The sequence below is a fragment of the Elephantulus edwardii genome, unplaced genomic scaffold, assembly GCF_000299155.1.
Source record: "Elephantulus edwardii isolate Elephantulus edwardi_28Jun2011 unplaced genomic scaffold, EleEdw1.0 scaffold00015, whole genome shotgun sequence".
Classification (NCBI taxonomy): Eukaryota; Metazoa; Chordata; class Mammalia; order Macroscelidea; family Macroscelididae; genus Elephantulus; species Elephantulus edwardii.
The window spans coordinates 4,174,739-4,196,269 of NW_006399765.1; the positions used below are offsets into that span (position 1 = coordinate 4,174,739).

Below are 21,531 nucleotides of genomic sequence, written 5' to 3' on the forward strand. Positions count from 1 at the left end.
TCTTCCACCAGTCCTGACGCCACATTCCTCTTCGTACAGCCCAGCGTCCCAGATGATCTGTTCTGCATACAGGTTGAAAAGGTATGGAGACAGAATACATTCCTGGCAGACGCCCTTCCCAATTTTGAACCATGCAGTGTCTCCTTGCTCTGTTCTGACTACTGCCTCTTAGTTCAAGTATAGGTTTGCATTAGCACGATCAAAAATGTTGTAGGATTCCCCTTCTTCTTAGAGTCAGCCACAGCTTGTTGTTTTTGTGCCGTTTAACTCATAATGGTTACAACCCTGGAAATATCTTCAGTAAAAGACCAAAAACCAGTAAGCTCCAGAGTGAAACCTGAGTAGAGCCACAGCTTGTTGTGATCCACAGTCAAAAACCTTCGCATAGTCAATGAAGCACAGATAAGACATTCCTCTAGTACGCTTAGCTTTCTGCCAAGATCCATGTAACATTAGCTATAATATCCCTAGTACCACGGCCTCTTCTAAACCCAGTCCGCACATCTGGCAGCTCTCTGTTGACAAAACACACACACACACACACACACACACACACACACCAAAAAAAAAAGAAGACTCAGTGTTGTCCCTCCAAAATATCCAAACTAAAACCCACAGCCATCCAGTTACAGCTTGAAAGTTATATTTCTACTTCACGACATCTCCAGCTGCATGGATATAGTTCTACTCCACTACAACAGTTGGATTAGGTTTTGGTTTTGGTTTGAGTAGGTTGCTTAGCAACCCTTGGCTTCCCCCGCCCCCTCTGTGGCCACTAGAGGGCGAGCGGGCGGGGAAGCGCGTGCGCGCGCCTGCGTGCGCGCTCGCACGCCTGCGCAGCGCGAGTCACCGAGGGGTCTCGTCACTTCCTGTTTCTTTAGGGGAACGTGGCTTTCCCTGCAGCGCCTGTTTCCCTCCCCGCTTGAGCATACGGAGCCTGGAACTGTAGTTCTGTAGACTCACCCCGAGCGCGGCCTCGCTATGGACTCAGCCCTCAGCGATCCGCACAACGTCAGCGCCGAGGCCGGCAGTCCGGCTAACGGCACGACGAGGCCACCCTCCACCCCCGAGGGCATCGCACTGGCCTACGGTAGCCTCCTGCTCATGGCGCTGCTGCCCATCTTCTTCGGCGCCCTGCGCTCGGTACGCTGCGCACACGGCAAGGTAGGACGGCGGCACGCCGGGGCACTTTCTGTCCCTCTCCCTGAGGATGACATGGTCCCTCCCCCTGCCGGTGTAGATCTGACAGTTACCTCCCCTTCCCAGACACTGGCCCTTCCCAGCATCGAGCACCGGCACACCCTCCCGAATCTGCATCCCGGACTGACTCTCGTTCCGCAGGATCGGGGCACCAACCCCCGAAATGACACGAGGACTGACACTTTGCCTCTCGGCCCTGACACACCCCTCCCTCCGTGCCTCATACCAGCAGCTGCTGTCATTGTCAGCTGATGAGTAGGTTGGGGTTCCAGCACTGGTTGCTTTGAGCCTCCTGGACCCAGGCGACCTGTCCTGTCCCGGACATAAGACCCGGCTCTTTAACTGATGGCTCACTGGCCCTGTAGCGCTCCCGAGGGGATGCCATCCCTTGTCATCCTCAGCCCACCCCCGCTCCAGCGCTTTCATCCAGGCCCAGCCGAGACTCTTGCCTTCTGCCCAGCTGGGATCTTTGACTTTAATGTGTCTCGTCCCCGAACCCCTGGATTAGACCCTTGCGTGTACCTCAAAAAAATTAACCCAGAGACGTAAGGCTTCACTTCACCCTCAGGTTTTCACAACACTCTCGGAAACCGGTTCCGATCAGCCAGCTGCCCAGAACCTGCCACCCTTGTGCCTCTTTTTAACCAGCCACAGACTCGTTATTCTGCTGGGTTCCCCTCTGCAACTGCTACCCAATGTTGGGCCTGCATCTTGTCCCATCCTGTAACTGCCCAAGTCCCCGACTCCGCCCCATCCCACCCAAGACATCCACCCTGCCAAGAGGGCGGACCTGCTGTCAGCTTCTCTTTTTTTTGTTTCTTGAGAATGGACCAAACCCCATCTCTCACCTTCCACGTCATCTGTCCCATCGGACACCTGCCTTCTGTGCTTCTGCCCTACCTGAAGGCCTCTCCCACCCATTACACAGATGGCTTTCCACTTCAGGCTCCTTCCCTCCTCCCCTCTGTTCCTCCCCCACCCAGACCTGCAGGCTCAAGAGGAAGCTGTCTCACCCCAAGAGGGCAGGCCCACAAAGCAGCTGCCACTTTTGAAACTGCTCAAGCCCAGGTTGTCAAAACGTTACCCATTTTGGGAAGGAGCAGAGGTTTCACCGGGTTGCTCAGTGATCACATGCTAAGGACAGTACCCAGCCTGGATTTAGGCTCATAAGTGACCCTATTATCCTTTCTGCTCTGTCCCTTCTAAGCAGAGTTCAGATGGCCTTAAGCCTGTGTCTGCTGGGCCGACATAGCACAGAAAAGTTCTGAAATACACCAGGACAGAGGATACAGATGGACAGCATGACGTAAAAGGGAGGGAGGGGCAACCTGACCTGAGCAGCTCCCAGAACTAACTGAATGATTCCCGATACACCTTTCACCCGTGGATCAATAACCTCCTCAGAAAACACCTGTCAGACAGCAATTTCCTAAACACTCACAGTTGTCCAGGCTGAAGGATGCTTCAGTGAAGATAAATATAGTAGAGCCCCATCACCTAGGAATTTAGGAATTTTGATGAGTCAGAAATGATTCAGTCTGTGATTATAACACACATGGTACTTGGAGGTGAGGAAGCAAGGTGGAACACCTGTAGGGCAGAGCAGGGGACCCTGTGTTGGAGGTGGGCTTGATCCTGAAGTAAAAGGTGGGGTTTCAACTAGGAGAAAGCATTTTATGCAGGGGAAACGGAGGCAAGATGGTACTAGGCAGTTCACGAACTAATGGACAGTGTGATGTGGCGGAAGCAGGAGGTATGTGTAGAAGAAAGCTCCAGGTCCGCTGTCACCCCCAGATGCTTCCCAAATGTCTCCTGGCGGGGTCGGAAGGCAGCTCATGAAGCTGCAGACTCCTGCTAGCCTATACCAATAGCCATGATGCTCAGTTGAACAAATCATTTAACCAGCATCCTTTGATCCTCGCACCAAAGCAAAGCCAGTATTATTGTCCCCACTTTACACCCAGATGAAACTTCGTCAAAGAGAACTTCCCACGATCACTGTGCCAGTTGGGCTCTTCTTGATACTAAGGCCATACTGGCTGCTCTCACATGAACTCCAGCTCATAACAACCCCGTGGAAGAAGGAAAACTGCCCCACGGGGGTCCCGAGAATGCAGGTCCTAATGGAGGCTGACTGCCTATTTTTATACTGTAGAACAGCTCGTGGGTTCAAATGGCCAACCTTTTGCCAAGCAACCAGTGCTTAAACACTGTGCTACCAGGGCTCCTTCTTGTGCTAAAATGCTCTGTCATCAAGCCAGTTCTGACTCATAGGGACTCTGTAGGATAAAGTCGCACTACCCTGTGGCATTGCTGAGGCTGTTACTCTTTAAACAGGCTGCTTCACCTTTCTCCCACAGTGCAGCTGGCAGGTTCTTTCAGTTTGTCATGTAGCCAGCACCTACCCCGCTGCGCCACCAGCGTTCCCTTTTCCTCCACCCCACCACCGCTAAAGTTAAACTGGGAGGCTCTGGTGTTCTAGTGGTAAGGCGTTGCACTGCTAACCCAAAGGCAAGTGGTTTGAATCTACCGCCTACTATATGAGAAAAAGATCATCTCCTCCTATGTGATGTGCAGCTCTGAAAACCCACTGGAGAGTCAGCTGTGAGTCAGGTCCGGCTTGATGGCATCTAACAACAAAGACGACTAAACAAGAGCCATATATGCACCTGCTCCAGCTGACCTACAGATTTGGCTTAGACACACGCTGGGGGAATAGATCTCGTTAGGAACCCGCGGACCACCTCTACTTATCACCTTAAAACTTTATGCTTAACTTTAAAACCTCCTCAGCGCAACAGTGATGAGTAAAAACCCCAAGTCTCTGTAAACTTTCATTAAAATTAATTAAAAAACCCCCAAATCTCCTCAGCACAAATCCCTAGAAGTAACCCATATTGCTGTGTAGTATGTGACCTTCCACAGCTTTTCCTATATACACACACACTGTGTGTGTACAGCGTACAGACACATGAGATTATATGGCATATCCTTCTGTACAGGTGTGTGTACACGTACATGTAATTGAGATTGTGTGGTACATCCGTCTCTGCAGCTTGATCCTCACCTCCCCATCTCCACTCCAGTCCCCCCAGCTGCCTCACCTTTGACAGGAAATCTGGGTCATTTTTCTGTGTCACTACCTATAGATCTGCCTCATTCTTCTCTGATGGGATGGGTAGGCAGTGTGTGCCCACAGTAGAGAATTTAGAAGGAACAAAAAGGTGCATGGTGAAAGCCTCCCTCCCACCCCAGCTGCCCACTCCCTCTCCCCAGAGGTGCCATGTTCCCCGTTTCTCCATCTCTGTCTAGATTCTGTGCCTTGACAAATAGGAAAAACAGGTCGCCGTCAAGTCATTTCAAACCCTTTACGACTCGAAGTGTCAATGCAGAGCCATGCTCTGTCCACAAGGTTTTCTAAGGTCGATCACCAGGCCTTTCTTCCCACGTGCCTTTGAGTGGACCCAAAGTTTTAGCCTTTTCTCTGTGTCCTTCCCCCCACACGCACACCCCTGCAAATATTGATCATGAGCTTTTCTCCATTTTTATTATTATAAAACCATGTGTCTTATTCTGTGTACATCATTTTTTACACCTTCCTTTGTATATCAGTGTTATATACTGTTTATGTTCCTCTTTAACAGCTGCATGTTATCCCCATCTCCGTACCCTTCTCTTTGTTTAGATTGATGGTTTTCCAGAGGTAGGTAGTCCCCTGGCAGAGGAACAGCCACTTCACCTGGGAATTTACTTGAAAAGCAGATCCTAGACTTGTTAAATGTGTATTTTAATGAGCCCCCGAAATGTATGTCCAAGTGGGAGAAGCACTGATTTAGTGTCTGTCCTTGGTCATACTGGTCATGTAGGCTCTTTCAGCCCACCCTTATTGGTTTTTCATTTCATACCTGTCTGTGTTTTTATTTATTTATAAATAAACCCTAGTGGATTGGTGGTAAGAAATTGGGCTGCCAACCCAAACATCCATGATTCAGATCCACCAGCTGACCCACAGTAGAAAGATGTGCAGTCACTCATGGAATTTACTGCCTCTGAAAACCCACTGGAGGGTCCACTATGGGTCTCTTCCACTTGATGGTACACAACAATTGTGTGTTTATAGAGTAAATTCCAACTGGGTAAATGCTCTGTGCATTTTGGAGTTATATCAGTTTTTGCCAGACTGCTTACCAGAGAACGTTTACATTTTCATCAGCAGTGACCTCGGTTTTGTTGAATGGCTACACAGTATTCCATTTTTCGGAGATATTTAAGCCGATGTGGCATGCAATTGGATATTGGCTCTAGAGTATCTCCCTGAAGGATAGGTGTTAAGTAGGAGAACAGAAGAGAGGATGGTGTCAAGATGAAGATGAAGGCCTGGAGGAGGAGGACTTGTGATGTGTAGGAAGCTGAATCGTGGAGAATTGGGTGCATGAATATGGTGGAGAGAGGAGGAGGCCTGGAGACTCCAGCTGGGCAGCACTTAGAGAAAGATTTATGAATTCCAGACCTTTCTAGGCCATGGCCTGAAAGCAGGGCTCCCAGAGCTCACGCTGAGGTAATGGCTTGGAGCTGGGCATCTGTCTTCCATTACTGGTTTGCTTCCGTCCTGATAGATGAACATTCAGCGTGTGAGTGCAAACTGTTTTGTCAGCTCTCTCGACCCCCCCCCCCTTATATTTTGTGTTTCAGAAGCTATTACACCTTGTTAAGGAGTCTGGTTGAAAAATGCAAATTGAATTGGTAGAGAATCTTAGCTTACTTCTTTTTTTTTTTTTTCTTAGCTTCTTAACTTCAATGGAAATCTGTATGGTGTCGGTAGTTTAGAGGAGCTCTGATGGTCTACTGGTAAGGAGTTGCACTGCTAACCCAATGGCACTTAGTTCAAATCTACCAGCTTCTCTGCGTAGGAAAGAGGGCCAGTATCTTCCCATGCCATTTACAGACTGAAAATCTATTGGAGGGTGAGCTATGAGCCAGTTCTGGCTCGACAGTACATAACAACAACTACCATGTAGAATAAAGAGTTATAATCTGAGCTCTGGAACCAGACTTCTTGAGTTCAAATCCTGATTCTGCCATTCATCAGCATGTGACTCAAGTTGTTTCACCTCCCTGAGCCTCGTTTCCTCATCTGTAAAGTGTTGTTGGTTTTGTTACTGTTGTCTCGGAACTGAATTGCACAGGAGGAGTTTCCCCGCCTGGATTCGAACTGCCTGCCAGTTTGAGTTGGCAGCATCACTCTTTACCACCAATCTACTAGAGCACCTCTCATCTATGGTAAAATAAAGTACCTACTTCAAGGGGGTTTGTGAGAGTGGAATCATATAAAGTACCGACTAGCGCTTGGCACGTAGAACATTCTTGATGAATGATTTCATTATTTGTTGGGGGTGTTTGTGGGGTTTTTTTATCTCATTATTTGTTGTCAGTTGGATTTCAGAAGTCTTCCATTGTAACCCAGCATGCATGGAATGCCCCTCACAGTAACCCACAGAGGAAAGAAATACATGGTGGGACCTCTGCCCACCCTGAGGGTGGCATCGAGTGTACTGTCATTGTATCTAGACCACTGGACTGGATTGAAAGGAGCATTTAGAAATGAGCCCTGTCTCTGTGTATAGGGACACCAGTGTTGTATGTGTGGTTTGACATCCTAGAGCTGCCCCCCTGGTGTGTGCCCCTTCCTTGTACACAGCAGAGCCTCAGCGCGGGCGAGCAGGACCCTGTGCTTGACCACCAGGGTCACCCTTAGGTGGCATGTGTTCCAGCCGCCCGACTCCCCCTCTTCTTTTTCCAGCGAGTGAGTGAGTGCTGATTCCAAATCACTGAGGTGGTGGTAGTGATTATGTTGGAACCAACTCCTGACAGACCCTCCAGTGGGTTTTCAGAGGCAATAAAGTCACACAGGAGGAAATTGCCTATCTTTCTGCATCAGAGCAGTTGGTAGATCCAAACTCCCTGACTTTGGATTGGCAGCACAACTCCTTACCCAGTAGACCACTAGATTAGCAGCCCCATATCTTACTCCCGTTACAAGGGCTCCTTACTGATAAAAGGCAATTAATGAAAATTCTTTTTTAAAAAGAGACATTTAACTTACATCAGAACTGACTTACCACGAAGCCATCAGAACAGGACGCCGGTGTCAGTCAGGCACTGCTTGTGTCTTGTCTGCGTTTGTGCCATCTCTTTATAAACAGAGCTGTTGACATAGCTTGTGTGGCCTGCACAGCACTAAGTGCTTTCTCTGCCAGGATTCCCACAACCCATTTTACAGCTGAGAAAATTAAGGGGGTGAGAGAGGGAAATTAACTTTCCCAGGGTCCCCTCGCCGGGATGAAGTAGAAGAGACTGAGCTTTCTGACATCAGAGCCATCTCGGCTATATGGGACACATACTGTGTCTCACATCGTTCTACATGTCTGTGGTCTTGTGTCCCTGTCACTGAGTACTACACTAACCTGTTTACGTCTGAGGGTCTTGCCTGCCTGCCTGTAAACCGGTTCCCTTTTACACTCAGCGGCACTGCTGTGCAGGAAGCGCATTAACTTGCCGGACAGTTTGTGCACAGAGCTGTTGAGAGACTTGCCCAACTTCCACAGCACGCTGCTGCCAAAAGTAGAAACCGAGAGCTGGAAGAGAGGAGGGAGGAAGGAAGCTCTGCCCCTCGGTGTCAACATTGCTCCCCCACAACCCCATCGCCCTGCCAAAGCCTCAGAGGTGACTCACAGCAGCCAGAGGTGGTGGAGGCCTGCCACCGCCCTGTGCACTGGAGTGGCAGTGGTGATCCACCCCTCACCACACTTCTCCACACACTGGACTTCATTAGGCCTGAGCGTTTTGGCTCTTTTAGAACTGAGTGTGGTTATAGAGTATCACCCTGTTTAACTGATGAGTAAAAGAGCTCAGAGGACCAGTGTCTTACCTCAGCCTTCCTGTCTGTAAGCTGTCAAGGGAGCAGTGGTTATATTATTGCCATTGGGTATTTTGGGGTCAGTTCTGATTCACAGCATCCCCATATGACGGTAGGACTGCCCTGCAGGGTTTTTTCGGCCATGACCTTTACAGGGGCAGATTGCCATGTCTCTCTCCTGCAGAACCAAGTATGACTGGCTGTTAAACTCCCCCAGTGGCTTAGCCGTCATGCCAGCCGGCCTTCACCTCGCATGGACTTCACACATTAATTGTTTAGCAAGTGTTTGAATTTTACTTGGTCAGAAGCCTCCCAGGAATGAAATTGCTTGGTCAAAGAGTTTGGGTGTATACTGGTTTGCTGTCACATCAGCTGTGGTTGAACACCTCTGCCCACAGCCAGACGATTTAGTATGTTATCAGGCATGTGAGTTTTTGCCATTATTTGAGTGTCTCAGTAAGTTTTATCTTCTTAGGAGTTTTTCATGATGGATGAAAAAATGGAATCTTGCCATATTTTGAGAGTCTTACAGAGAGTCAATGTGAACATTTTTTTTCTCACTTAGAGAACATTTGTAGTTCACGTCCTGAGTCCTCTGCTTGTGTCCTCTGTTTAGAAGACCGAAACACTGGAGCCTGGTGGTGGTGGTGGTGGTGGTTGTTAGGTGATGTCTAGTTGGTTCCACCTCAGTGAAACCCATCTGGTCCTGTGCCATCCTCACAGTTGCTGCTGGACTGGAACCCATTGTCCTACGACAGTGTCAGTCCATCTGATTGAGGGTCTTCACTGGCCCTCTGCTTTACTGAGCATGACGTCCTTCCCCAGGGATCAGGCCCTCCTCATAACATGCCCCGAGTATTTAAGCCATGCTCGACTCAACGGCAATCAACAACAACAACATATATACGAATATTTTTTTAAAAAAAAACTATTGTGATATCAGCTCCAACTCATGACAGCCCCATTGTCCCTACATAACGTTTTCAGTGGTTGATATTTTTGGAAAAGATCCTCCAGCCTTTGGGGGCATTTCTGGGTGGACCTAAACCACCAGCCTTTCCACTAGCCGTCATGTGTGCTAACTGCTCACCTCAGCCGCGGGATTGTTGCATTCTGCCCCCACCGCGTGCTGCACCCCTGCACTGCTGCTCACAGAGGGCCCCAGCTAGCAGGAGTGCGCCCTCCACAGGTGCTGTGTCTGCCTCTTCCCCTTGAGTCCAGACACCTTGGCTGTCAGTGAAAGCTACTTCTAATTGTTAAGATAGGTAACAAGCGGCAAATGACAAACCTAGTGAAAGAAAACCAGGGTTGCCTTTCAGATAACAGTACCATGGTAAGACATCAGTGTTCGCTTTAGCTTGTTGGGTTCCTTTGCCTCCTCCCTCCCTCTCTCTCTGAGGTTCTTTTTTGTTGGGACAAGGATGGAGGTGAGGGGTTAGAACAGAGCTTCCATATGTGCTGGGGCTGGACTCACCCCTTCTCCTAGAACACAAAGTCTCAGCTCCAGCAGGAAGTTCCAGGAGCCTTTTCAGACTCACCAGGGACCTCCCTCCTGGGGCATAGTAGCCAGCAGTGAGCTTCTGGGTGATCCTTTTCCATCAGGTCAGTTGCTTCTCATTGACCTTGTGTGATTTCCTTAGGAACAGAAGAAAACTAAATTGCCCACTGCCAAGGAGTTGCATGCCTCGTAACCAGTCTGCACTGATGCCCAGGATGTGTGATTATGGAACTCCCCGTACTGTTTCATGTCCTTGCTGCCCCCAAAACTCCCATCTCGGTCCCTTTCTGCAGCTCTCCACCCCGGGACACTCCAAGCTATTCGTTGAATTTGCCTAAATTCTTGAGGGGAAAGAATCAGGATTAGCTAGTTAATGGCAGACCCTTCTTCTCTTGGCCTACCCTCTCCAGACAGAGCTGGAATATTAGTGACCCCACAGATGAACAGTGCTGTCTCCCACAGCTGCGAGTGCCCTTGCTCATGAGACGATAGACCAGTGGTGGAATCTCTGGTCTGGGGTGAGCCTGTGGCTGTGTGAAGAGAATTCCTCATTGCCAGGAGCACAGGCTTTTAGTAACTATGACATAAAATATCTAAAAGGCTTTGGGGTGTGTATTTGAGGAGGCTGGTCCCGGGGGCAAACTTCATAGCAGTGGCTTTGGAGCTGTCTTTAGAGGACTGCGGGATCTTGACTAGCAGTGAGGGTACAGCTAGAATCCTGTAGTCCTGAAAACTTTAACTTCATGGTTTTAATACACATTTTAACCAGAAATAAACTACCATTATAAATTTTTCATTAACAGAGTATTTCTTGCCATGAAGCCAATTTAATTCCCGTATTGCAATGTTAATTTCCAGGTTTCTCTCTTTTTAAAAGACTGACATTGTTTTGACAGTGTTCAGTTCTTTCTCGTGCAAATATTTACCTTCCACCAGCTCTTTGCCCACATCGTTCTCTTGCCAACGTAGCATCTGCCATTACAAATTTTGTCATGGATTTTGTTTCTACCATGTTGAATTTTCCAGGTTGGGCCTCTTAAGCTTCTGTTTTGTCAAGACTTGACCCTCCTGTCAGTTGATAATCGGCATGTGTGCCACTTTCAGCATTGTTAGTTTGATTTTGTGTTGTTTTATTTCTATTTCTATTTATTATCTACTAGACTGTTGTTGTGGAGTCAGAATTCACCCATAGCTGACCTTCCAGTGAATTTTCAGAGACAATAAACCAAATAGGAAGAGATTATCTTTCTCCCTTGGAGAAGCTGGTAGATTCAAACCACATGCCTCCAGACTGACAGCACAGCTCCTTACCACTAGGCCAGGAGAGTTCCCTGTCTACTGAGTAAGGGTCGTTGGAAAATATAGTTAATTATATTTACTTCTTGCTAAATGTAAGAAAATTGGAAGTTATTCTCCTAATGTTCTCCAGTTGTTCTGTTGCCCCCAGTTTTTCACCCCATTATTACATATTATGCTCCGCCCTCACCCCCACCCCGGTAGACAGCATGTGCCCTGGGCCTTCCCTGGCTGTTGAGATCCAGATCTCTTGACATTGGCCTGGCAGGGGCAGAACATCTTGAGGAGACAATAAATAGCCCAGAGGCAGAAAACTGTTGGAGGTGCCAGAGTAAAGCTCCCCCTCTTCCACGAGTGAGTACTGCTGTTAGAACAACCAGTGTCTGCTAGGATCCAGCTTGGGGAGCCTGAACTGCACCCCCACCTGGTCAGCCCCGTCTTCTGGAACACCGCTCCTTGCATCTTGGCTTGTTTCTTTTTATCAGTCTTTTTAAAATCTATTCTTTTTATTGTGATTTTAGTGAAAGTTTAAAGTTGGATTTTCATTCATTCCTTATTGTACATTTTCCTCCCTACCTCTTCCAGTTCACTTTAATTTAAAAAAAAAATCATTCACTGTTACACAGTTTCCTCCCTAACCCCAGAGTCCACGTTGCAGTGCACCTCTTATTCTGGCCTGTGATCCTCTTTCTAGAACGCCTCCGACATGCCGGAGACCATCACCAGCCGAGACGCTGCCCGTTTCCCCATCATCGCCAGCTGCACGCTCCTGGGCCTCTACCTCTTTTTCAAAGTAAGTCCTTTGCTACCTGTTGTGTATTATTTGGTTCTAATAAGTTTCTTTTCCTTTGTTTTGTTTTCTTTTCCTCATCACAGGAGCCATACATGTTTGTTTCTAGAAAGTAAAAGAGCCAGGGGAAGGCTAATCATTGGCCCACAACCCAGCAAGAGCGCTGCTATGTGTATGGAACACTCTCCCTCCAACCTTCCCCCCCCTTCCCCTGTGTAGCTTTTTGTTTATGATAGCAGTTCACATTTCATTGTGTTTTTGTCGGGATGGGAGATGGCTTGTGTCAGACTTCCACCATACTAATTGCTTTTTGTTCTTGTTTTCAATCTGTTGAGGTTTATTTTCCCAATAAAAGTTACACAGACTCAGTGTTGAAAACCTGGAAAACACAGAAAAGTAAAAAGGGGAAAACAGCAGCCATCCAAAACCCCTGTGGCAGGGACAGTCCCCGTCTCCCTCCGGAGGTGTGTCCTTCCGCTCTTCTGCACGGTGCCCCCCCGCCTGCAGCCATGTGGTGTGTTCGGTGTTGTAGCTGCTTTCCCACTCAGGCCACTGCCATCATAAGCATTTCCTCATATTTCTGCAACTGCTCCGCTTTTCTTTTTTCTTTTTCTATTCTAAATACCAGCTTGTACTACTCTGTGATTCTAAAAGTAATATATGCAGAAAAGTTAAAGACAGACATAGCAAAAGAGGGAAACTAAATAACGTGGATACTTACTATTGATATTTTGAGATAGCTCCTAGAAGCTTTTAATAAGTATTTTTAATGTATTGATAAAATAGCTGTAAAATTTTTTGTTTTGTTCTTAATGATATACCTCATTTTGTTTTCTTTTTAATGAGGTACCTTTTTCATGGTTGTTGAAAATTCTTCAAAGACAAGAAGTACATTCTTGTACCTTTTAAAAATAAATGTTCAGGGAGCTCTGGTGGCCTAGTGGCAAGAAGCTGCACTGCAATCCCAGAGGTATGCGGTTTGAATCCACCAGATGCTCTGCTAGAGAAGGAGGGGCAGTCTCCTCCTGTACTAGTCAGGTCCAATTTGATGGTACACACACACAAAATAATAAAAAAGTAATTTTAAAAATAAAATAATAAAAATAGGTGTTCGTGTTTTATAGGGTTTTTTAAGAAAATTAAACCTTAAGGAAGGATACGAAAGAGCCTAATATAGTTTCTGCTAAAAAGTTCTGTTCTGCTTATTCTGTGTTGGGCTATAGAAACGTCAGTAAGCATGATTGTTCGCACAGAGACATTTCTGTACCAGCCCAGCCCGAGTCTCCTCGTTTTCTTTCATGGCTGCTTATGGTTCCATTCAGGTGGCCCACCAAGGGCTAAGCAGGGGGCTTTGTCACAGCTTGACCACCACCACCATGGCTTGGCATGTTTTCAGGTACCTCCTCAGTGAGATTACCAGGCCAAACAACATTTGCAATTTAGAGTCCTTTTTAAAAAAAGAAAAGAAAATCATTTCTCTAACTCATGGTGACCCCACACAGGTCAGGACTGAAGTGTGCTCCGTGGGGTTGTCAGTGGTTGATTTTTTCAGGAGACAACCAGGCCTTTCTTCAGAGGCACCTGTGGGTGCCCTCAAACAACTAGCTTTTTGATTGACAACCAAGCCTCTTAACTGCTTTACTACCTGGATTCCCTAGAGCTTAAATAGGTGATGCCAAATGTCTAATACCTATTTCCTATCCCCTTGCCCCTCATTGGTACATCAAAAGCCCTCTTTGTAATAGTGTTATGAGTTTACTTAAAGCATTACATTAAACCTTGATTTGTACATTTAATAGAATGAGAGTGATTCAGGAACCATAGATGTTCGTTGATTTTTTTTTAAACAGATCTTTATTTTCTTCTTCTTTTCCTGGAACTTAGGGTGCAGAAGTGTATTTATCACGTGCCTTTGTTCATACCGTATGACAATCAGTCCACACCAAGACCTTGTCTTTGGTTCTTAATCCCCTGCACCCTGAGTCCCCGATTCATTTCCCTCTCTGCAAGAGGAACCTGCTGTTATGCGTTTGATGTATGTTGCCTGCTAGATAGTGTTAGTGCTGCTGTGTGTGTGAGGGAGAGGCTGCCTTCTGTAAATAGAACTGTGCTGGGCATTCCCCTGTTCCATTTCCTCTCTCCTGCACTGTTTAGGTCTCTCTCACTTGCTCTTTGTTCATCTAATCCATTGCCTCTGGCTCAATTTTTTTCCCCCAGCAATTTCTCAAGTCTCTACTGTGCTCATTTCCAGGAATACACACCCAGTCCCTTGGCTTAAAATCTTCTGCTGTAAAATGTATTTAGCATTCTTTCCTTAGGCTAACATACTAAAAAAACCAACCTGTCACCAGAGGCTGTGAATGCTTTTATTTAAGGCACTGGATGCCTCTTGTCCAACCTGCCCTCCTCTCCAGGCAGGTAAGCCTCAACTCTTTTGAGCAAAACTGTCCCTGGCCCTAACATATCAGGTACCAGGAGGACAGGGCACACCTGCGCCCCAGCCTAGGTGTGTCCATGTTGAGATTGCTGACCAGCAACTACCTGAAAAACAGCCACCCATCTCGTTTTGAACCTCAGGCTGACACTGATTGCTTGGTTTTCTAGAAAAAGAACTCCAGTGGCCTTCACTGACCCCCTTCATCCCTCCTCCTGATCAGGGTACTACGATTTGTATCATTCCTCAGAGTCACAGCATTTGATTTCTCCCACCCCGTTTAAAGCTGCTGTCTTTGAGGCAGCTTTTAGAAATTAAGCCCCACAGTATAAGTAAAACAAAGGAGGAAATTGAAGTGGAAAAGAAAACTAAACTGAAGGGAAGCAATGAAGCCTTGAGTGACAATGGGACACAGACTCCATGCTTTGAAATCTTATGTTTTTGTCCGTGACCATAGACTTGGCCCCAGCTTCCCAGCCAGCAAAGCATAAAAGAAAGTGAGGCTTGGTGCACAATCCTTAGTCAAACCAACCAGAGCTCAGAGGTGCAGCCAATGGCCCATTTGTCTCCAGGACCCCCATAGATATGTGTGAGAGGCACACCGCAAAACTGTCCACAAGCCAGCAGGTCCTTTTCTCATAGTACTCACAATGTAGATCACCAGTGTGTTCGTGAATTATTCTGCAAATAGTTGATGAGTATCTGCTACATGCTGGGCCCTGTGCTGGGTGCCAGGCCACCATAGTGAGAAAAGCAGATGGTTCTGGATCATTTTGTTACATGCACAATGGAGATGGACACCACATAATTACAGATAAATGGCAAGTTCCGCTTTCACGAGTGATATGAAGGAGACCACAGAGCCACTGGGGTGAACCCTCTTCTCGAGTCACCACCTTGGACAGCAGCACTCCCCTGCTGTGCAGCCCGAGACCCCTGAGTCCTTAACATCCCTGCTTTTCCCCCTCAGCTCTTCAGGGCAGGCTCCAGCTCCAGCTTGAGAACAGACTTGTGGTCGGCCACTGCTGGTCACTTCCCTGCCTCCTTCCAGTCTGGGGCACTTCCTCCCTCCGCTCTGGCCTCTGTTTCTGCTCTGCCCTGCTCTAAGACATAAGAGCAGAATCTTCTCATGCCCCGAGCCCTCCAGCACCTGTCTCATCCAGATGAAAACATGTGCAGCATCTGACTGCTTCCTCCCCGTCCCTCTATCCCCCCAGCCTCTTTCCAGCACTCTGCCCTCCCTTCCTCAGCCCCAGGCTCCTGGCCCTGCATCTGCTCAACATAGTTGCACACCCATCTCAAAACCTTGTACTTGGTCTTCCCTTGAATATCCACATGACCTGTCCCCTCACTTCATTTAGGGTTCTGCCACAGTGTCGTCTCATCAGAAGGCCCTCCCTGCCTACCAGTCTAATCTCACATTCCCCCGTCGCCCTCTATCTCTTTGCTTTCTCTTTTGCATCCATCAGCACCTGGAAGTATTTGCTTCTGCTAAGTCTGTCCCTTCAGTGGCACATAACCCAACCCCATAAGGCCCTTGTCTGTCTTACTCATTACGATGTTCCTCGTATTGAGCACAGTCCCTGGCCCGAGCCAGCAGCAGGCAGTTAATAGGTGCTGATGAGAGAGCGTCATGTCAAGGGGTGTTTCTCTGAGCTGAGAGCTGGAGGATGAATAAGGTGGTCCAGGTGAAGTGAGGCAGGTGAGCATCTTGGGCAGTGAGAGAAAAGAAGCCCAGGCCACCCACACCTGCGGGTGTCCTGGAGAACAGAGCAAGTGTGGAGTGAGGAGAGGCTGAGATGAGGACTGGAGCCTCCAGCTCAGATGAGCGGGTGGATGTTTTGAGAAGCAGAGTGATCGGAGGTGGTTCACATGTTCCCTGACAGCCTCCTTCACAGTGGCTAGTGTCCCTGCACCTCCAAGAGCGTGCTCTTCCCTCTCACTGAGCAACCATCACAACAACAAAGTCGGGGCGATGCAGCAAACTTCAGATTAACATGGTGCAGTGTGCTGGGAGCTTTGTGAAGAGAACACTTCCCAGGTTCACCTACATGAAGGTCCAGAAGGGGCCTTCAAGGTCAGTGTCACAGCATCCACCCCCACTGTGGGAATTGGTCAGGTGCTGTCATGTCGGAACCCTCTAGAGGGTTTTCAGAAGCTATAAATCACACAGGAGGTGTCTGACCATCTTTCTCCTGAGGAGCAGTTGGTGGATTTGAACCACAAGCCTTTGGGTTTACAGCCAGCTAACTTTCCAGTAGGTTTTCTAAGGCTGTAAATTGCATGAGTGCAGATTTCCCTCTTTTGTCCAGAAAGCGTTGAGGATAGAGCAGAATGCATAGGTGACCAGTAACCAGCATGCCTAGGGACTGTTGGCCACTCTGGAAAGGCTTGCTAGATGCTTTGAGCAGGGAGAAAGAAACTCGAGTGTGTTTTCTGAGGATCAGACAGTTTGTTTTGGGAACAGTGTGGATTATATGTCCCCAGATACGACCCACCAAGCAGAACCCTGCAGACTCCTTCAGGCGGTGCCTCCAGGAGCTTGAGATTTGTTTCTCTCTCACAGCCACAGAAACTAGAAGGCCCCCAGGGGTGTCTGAGATTCCTCCTGACCCTGTCGCCCAACTCCAGAGGGTTGTGACCACCTACAGAAGAAACAAGGGAGCTCCAGTTTTCTTCTAGCCTCCAGCAAGCCTAACTTCCCATTTCTCTTGTTTTTCCATCTCAGATCTTCTCCCAGGAGTACATCAACCTCTTGCTGTCCATGTATTTCTTCGTGCTGGGGATCCTGGCCCTGTCCCACACCATCAGGTCAGAAGGCATATTTGCCTGCAGTATTTGAAGCCACTTTCTCAGGGGCCTTTCAGGGTCTTGGGTAAGAGTGTGACCTTTGGTGTCACCATGAGCCAGGTGTGAATCCAAGCTGTAAAATCCGAGGGGATCTTCCCCCTCCCTTCCTGTGGCACACTGGGTGACCTAGGACAAAAGCTAGAACCTCTCTGGGCCACAGTTTCCTGGCTGGGGATGATGATGATGGTGATGATGGCGGCGGCGGCACCGTCCACCAGTGCGGGTGTCAGGGAAGTTGTCTGTGAACAAGGAGGTCCATGTTTTTTGTTACAGAATTGAGGTAAGCACAGTCCCACCTACCACGCCCTGACGGGACTCCTTACATGGTCTCCCTGAGGAACAGGAGAGCATCAGACATTGAGAGTGTGGACTCTGGAATTTGACTACCTCTGAATCCAGGCCCTGCCATTTAATAGCCCTGTTACCCTGTTACTTAATCTCTCTGGCCTCAATTTCCTTACCTGAGTGTAGAAGAAAACAGCACCTTTCTCGAGGGGTCACATCGGAAGCTCATTGTAGCACAGTGTCTGGCGTTATAGGTGGTTTCTGTAGCTTAGCGATGTTTCGTTGTTGCTATTGTCAGTATTATTACTGTTCTCTGTGGTATCCTGCCAGGTATCCCGTAAGGTCATCTTGTACTTCTAGTCCTGCAGTACATTCAGAAAAACTGAAGTTCAGACTTGAGTTCACCTCTGAAGGTGGGACCCCTGGAGGAGGTGCCAGGGCACGGGAGAGGCTGGGCATTAGAAGGGCTGTGTGCACATTGAAGGTACTGTTAGAAACTCCACAGTTACAGCCAGTGAAGAGGAGCTGGAGAGAGGATGTGTTGAAAGCCAGGGAGGGTTTGACCTCCCTCCTGTGGGCACATTGGCAGGGCGATGTCATCGTCTAGATCTGACCTTGATGGTGCTGTAATTCTACAAGTTCCTCCAGCTCCCTGAGCATCCTTTGCTTCGATGTAAGATGGAGATCCAAGGGCCCTCGCAGTGCGGGCAGTCAGGACCAAGTGAGCCGGAAGCCCTGGGCATCCTGAGGGACATGGAGCTGGCAAGATCATGGCTGACCTGCACACACTTCCTCACAGGACAGCACTCTGCTGTCTGGCACAGGGTGTTAGGCACTGGGGCCTCTCCTTTCTCCATGTTGTTTATGATCCTTCTCCCAACTCCATCCCAGCTCACCTCAGCATCTATGCGGTCCCCAAGACCAGAGACTCCTCAGTTCCCTCCATGACCCAACCACCGCCAAAAAGTTGTCTCCCAGCTACCATGCAAGAGACCTGACTGACCTCCATCAGGTGACCAAGCAGGGCATTGTGAACCTCTCTCATGGTAGCACCAAAAAAATTTTCCCCCCTTTTAAAGTAAGAGCCAAGGGACTTTGTCCCAAATTTCCCACAGAAACTTGTTGTCTTTTGGCCAAGCCATAATTTTTTACAACAGAAAGGGAAAATAACAGCAGCTCAAACTATACATGTTCAAATTTGTTAGTGCTAAAAGAAATGAACAGGAAGAAGTGTTTTCTTGATAAAAGTTTCAAGCAAAAAATTGGCCGTTGTATTGCCTTGGCCTGGCCTGTGGCCTGTGCTTTCCCTGGGCCCGCTCCATCCCCCCGCCCCTAGGCTTAGCTCTGAGGGGTCTGTAGGAGGATGCACCACAGTCTCCCTGTACCTTCAGGAAGGCTGTTCTTTCAGGGATAGGGGGATGGACCCTGTGAAGGACAGGACAACGGGCTGCTCCTCTACTCAGAGCCTTCCTCCGGAAAGATCCCAGACAGGGTAGAGCAGTGAAATCTTGTAAAATTTACATAGAGAAGAACCTACCCATATGAAAAGAAGGGGAGCATAATCGTGCTGTTTAGTAAGTGGATATGAGGATGAAATTTGCATTCTCTGAAATGCTTTTTTAATGGAAATCCAGTGACGTCGTTAGACTTTAGAGAAGCTGTTTGTGTCCACAAAATTAGTCAGTCCTCCCGCGGGACACCAGCGACAAGGTCCAGCCAAAGGTTCTGAGCAGGGACACTGTGGCCCAGAGGACTGTTACCATCGGGACTCACAGTTGGTGAGGGCAGAGGAGAGGGGCCCCCAGTGACTCAGTGGTTCAACACTTGTCTGCTAATCATAAGGTGGGCGATTGGAAGCCAGAGGCCCCTCCACAGAGGAAAGATGTAGCAGTCTACTTCTGTAAAGATTTACCCCCTTGGAGCCCTATGGGTGGTTCTGCTCTGTTGTGTGTGGTCACTGAGAATGAAAATGGACTTAGAGCAACAGATTTGGTGTGGTGGGTAGGCGGCAGTGAGTTTTGTTTCATTTTGTTAAGCACAATGTGAGGTTCTGAGCCTGCCTGCTTATCCAAGTCTGGCAAGGTTGACCAGAGAGCTTATAAGGAGGGCAGACTGGCTGCCCCCTCCCGAACAGACCTGTAGGATCAGCACAGGCCTGATGAGCTCCAGGCAGGTCAGCCCCCACCCAGGCGCTCTCAAGACCCCTTCCATCTCCACCAGCACTCCACCCATTTCAAGAAAACGGCACAGTTGGGGTATTAAGTGAAGGCAGTCTGCCATGCCAACACCCTCATTGTTCACCAAGACTCAGATGAGCCCAAACCACAGCCCTGACTCCCTCTAAGGGAACCTGGCTTGTTTTGACCACCTCTGAGCCAGGCCCCACCCAGCTGACCTTTAGAAAAGAAAGGGCCCCAAATCCAAAAAGTTGCCACCCCAGGAGGAAGAAGCCACGTCACCAGCTCTGCTGACCCTTCCTCCCTCTCCCAGGGGAGGAGGGCTCTGGGATGTGGTTTCTTTGTGGGAAGCAGTGACCTTTAGGAACCAGCAAGGGCAGAGACTTCCTGTTACAAAGCTCACATTCAGAGGCAGTCGGTAAGCAGGTGCCAGACAAGCGGATGCCAGATGGACGCCAGGCTTGGCCTAGGAGCATCGAGGTGTGCAAGTGCTGCGCTCAGCCTCTCCATCCTTGGCTCTTGTCCTTGGGTCACCCAGAAGCCCCTCTCCTTGTGGGGTAATAAAAGCATTAACACTGAGGGAAAGGGACTGGAGTCTCAGTTTTCCAGACTAGGCACAGTTCCACAGAGAGTCACGGAGCCTGTACATGGCAGGGCTGGAGTTTGAACCTATGAAGTCTAACTGCATGCTCTTGACCCCTGCACTCTGCCTCCTGGGGAGGGTCCTAAGGAAGAGGCCTGGTTGAAGTGAATGCCTCTGTGGGCCTCCTCTACTCCACCCATTCCTGCCCACACTCCCCCACCCCAAACACCCCACCCCCAGCTATGCACAGTGAGCTGAAAGCAGCTTCTAGCTTCCTCCATGCTGTCTTCAGCTTCCGGATGCTGCTCCAAAGCCCTCTGTGTGGCCCCCACATCACTGTGTAGGTGTCCCGTCCAGTCACACCCTTGCCCTGCGAGTGCAGAGGGACCACCAACTCATGACAATGGGAAGATAGAGACCCAGCACACTTCTTGAAGTCTGTCCATGACCTTCCCCCCCCTCCCCCGCCCCAGGTTCTTAGGAAGAGAGCTAGCTCATTTCACCTTCACTTATGTGACCCGGCATGGCCCTGGCTTGCCTGTCCCAGCGAGGAGGCCGTGCTGGATTTGCCTGCCTCGTCAGTCATTATTAGTATGACCTGTGGCCATGATAGGACTTTCAAGCTCAGGCTGTGGACAGTGTCTAGATGACAGAAGGCCCGGGGACCTAGGTACCTGCTGTGAGTCCAGTGATGGACCAGGCAGCTCACCTGCTGTCTCTCCGATCTTCACAGCAAGTTGAGGAAGCTGAGGCTCAGGGAGCAGAAATGGTTCAGCTAGGGCTCCAGAGCTGGTGTGTGGCAGAGAAAGGATTGATGGCTTGGCCACCCAGGAGGATGGCCACAGGCCAGGAGGCCCTGTTGTTCCTCTTGCTCTGAAGAAGGACCCAGAAGAGAAAGACTCCCTGCTCAGCCAGGAAGCAGGTTGCTGGGTGATGAGACTATTGCCAGAGCAGAGCAAGCTGGTCTTGACTGGACAGGAAGCCGGCTGAGTCCAGCCTGTTGCTGGAGAAGCAGCAGTTCTCATCTGAGTTTGCGTTGGGTGAGGGGTGACCATCACACCTTCAGGTCCGGAAGGAGGTCCAGAAATGCGAGTCCTGGACAAGGCAGCATAAGGTCCATTGAATCCAAAGTTGTGAAACAGGGACACTGTGACTCAGAAGGCTTTAATGCCACCGGATTGGCAGGTGTTAAGAGCAGAGTGGGGTCCTGAGCTTGTCTGTCTGACTGCACAGGCAGTTGGTGAAGGTGCAGGAGACAGGACAGCTTAAGGAAGCTGGGCTGACCACCACTCCCAAACAGACCTAGGGTCTCCTGAGGTTACACGTCGCACAGGGATGTGTGCACTGGCCAGATTTTCTAATCCATGCTCTCCTGAATATTGCTTTGTGCCTGGAAGTCTGTCTCCCTCAGCTTTCTCTTTTGTTAATGGTGCTCAGAAGACAGGACAGAGTACTTACAGAGACTGAGGTTCAAAGTTTCAGCTCAGACACGGTTCTCCTTA

The 21,531-nt window shown here is 49.0% G+C and overlaps 1 protein-coding gene across 3 annotated transcripts in view; it reads left to right on the forward strand.

Moving 5' to 3' along the window:
- Nucleotides 1-833: 833 nt before the first annotated feature.
- Nucleotides 834-21,531, forward strand: part of HM13 (histocompatibility (minor) 13) — a 37,284-nt gene continuing 16,586 nt past the window's right edge. For all 3 annotated transcript variants that reach the window (XM_006881415.1, XM_006881417.1, XM_006881416.1), the window contains exons 1-3: nt 834-1,164; nt 11,605-11,703; nt 16,863-16,945. In XM_006881415.1, the coding sequence (XP_006881477.1) occupies nt 982-1,164; nt 11,605-11,703; nt 16,863-16,945 (365 nt within the window). In that variant the 5' untranslated portion in view covers nt 834-981. The remainder of the gene's footprint in view (nt 1,165-11,604; nt 11,704-16,862; nt 16,946-21,531) is intronic.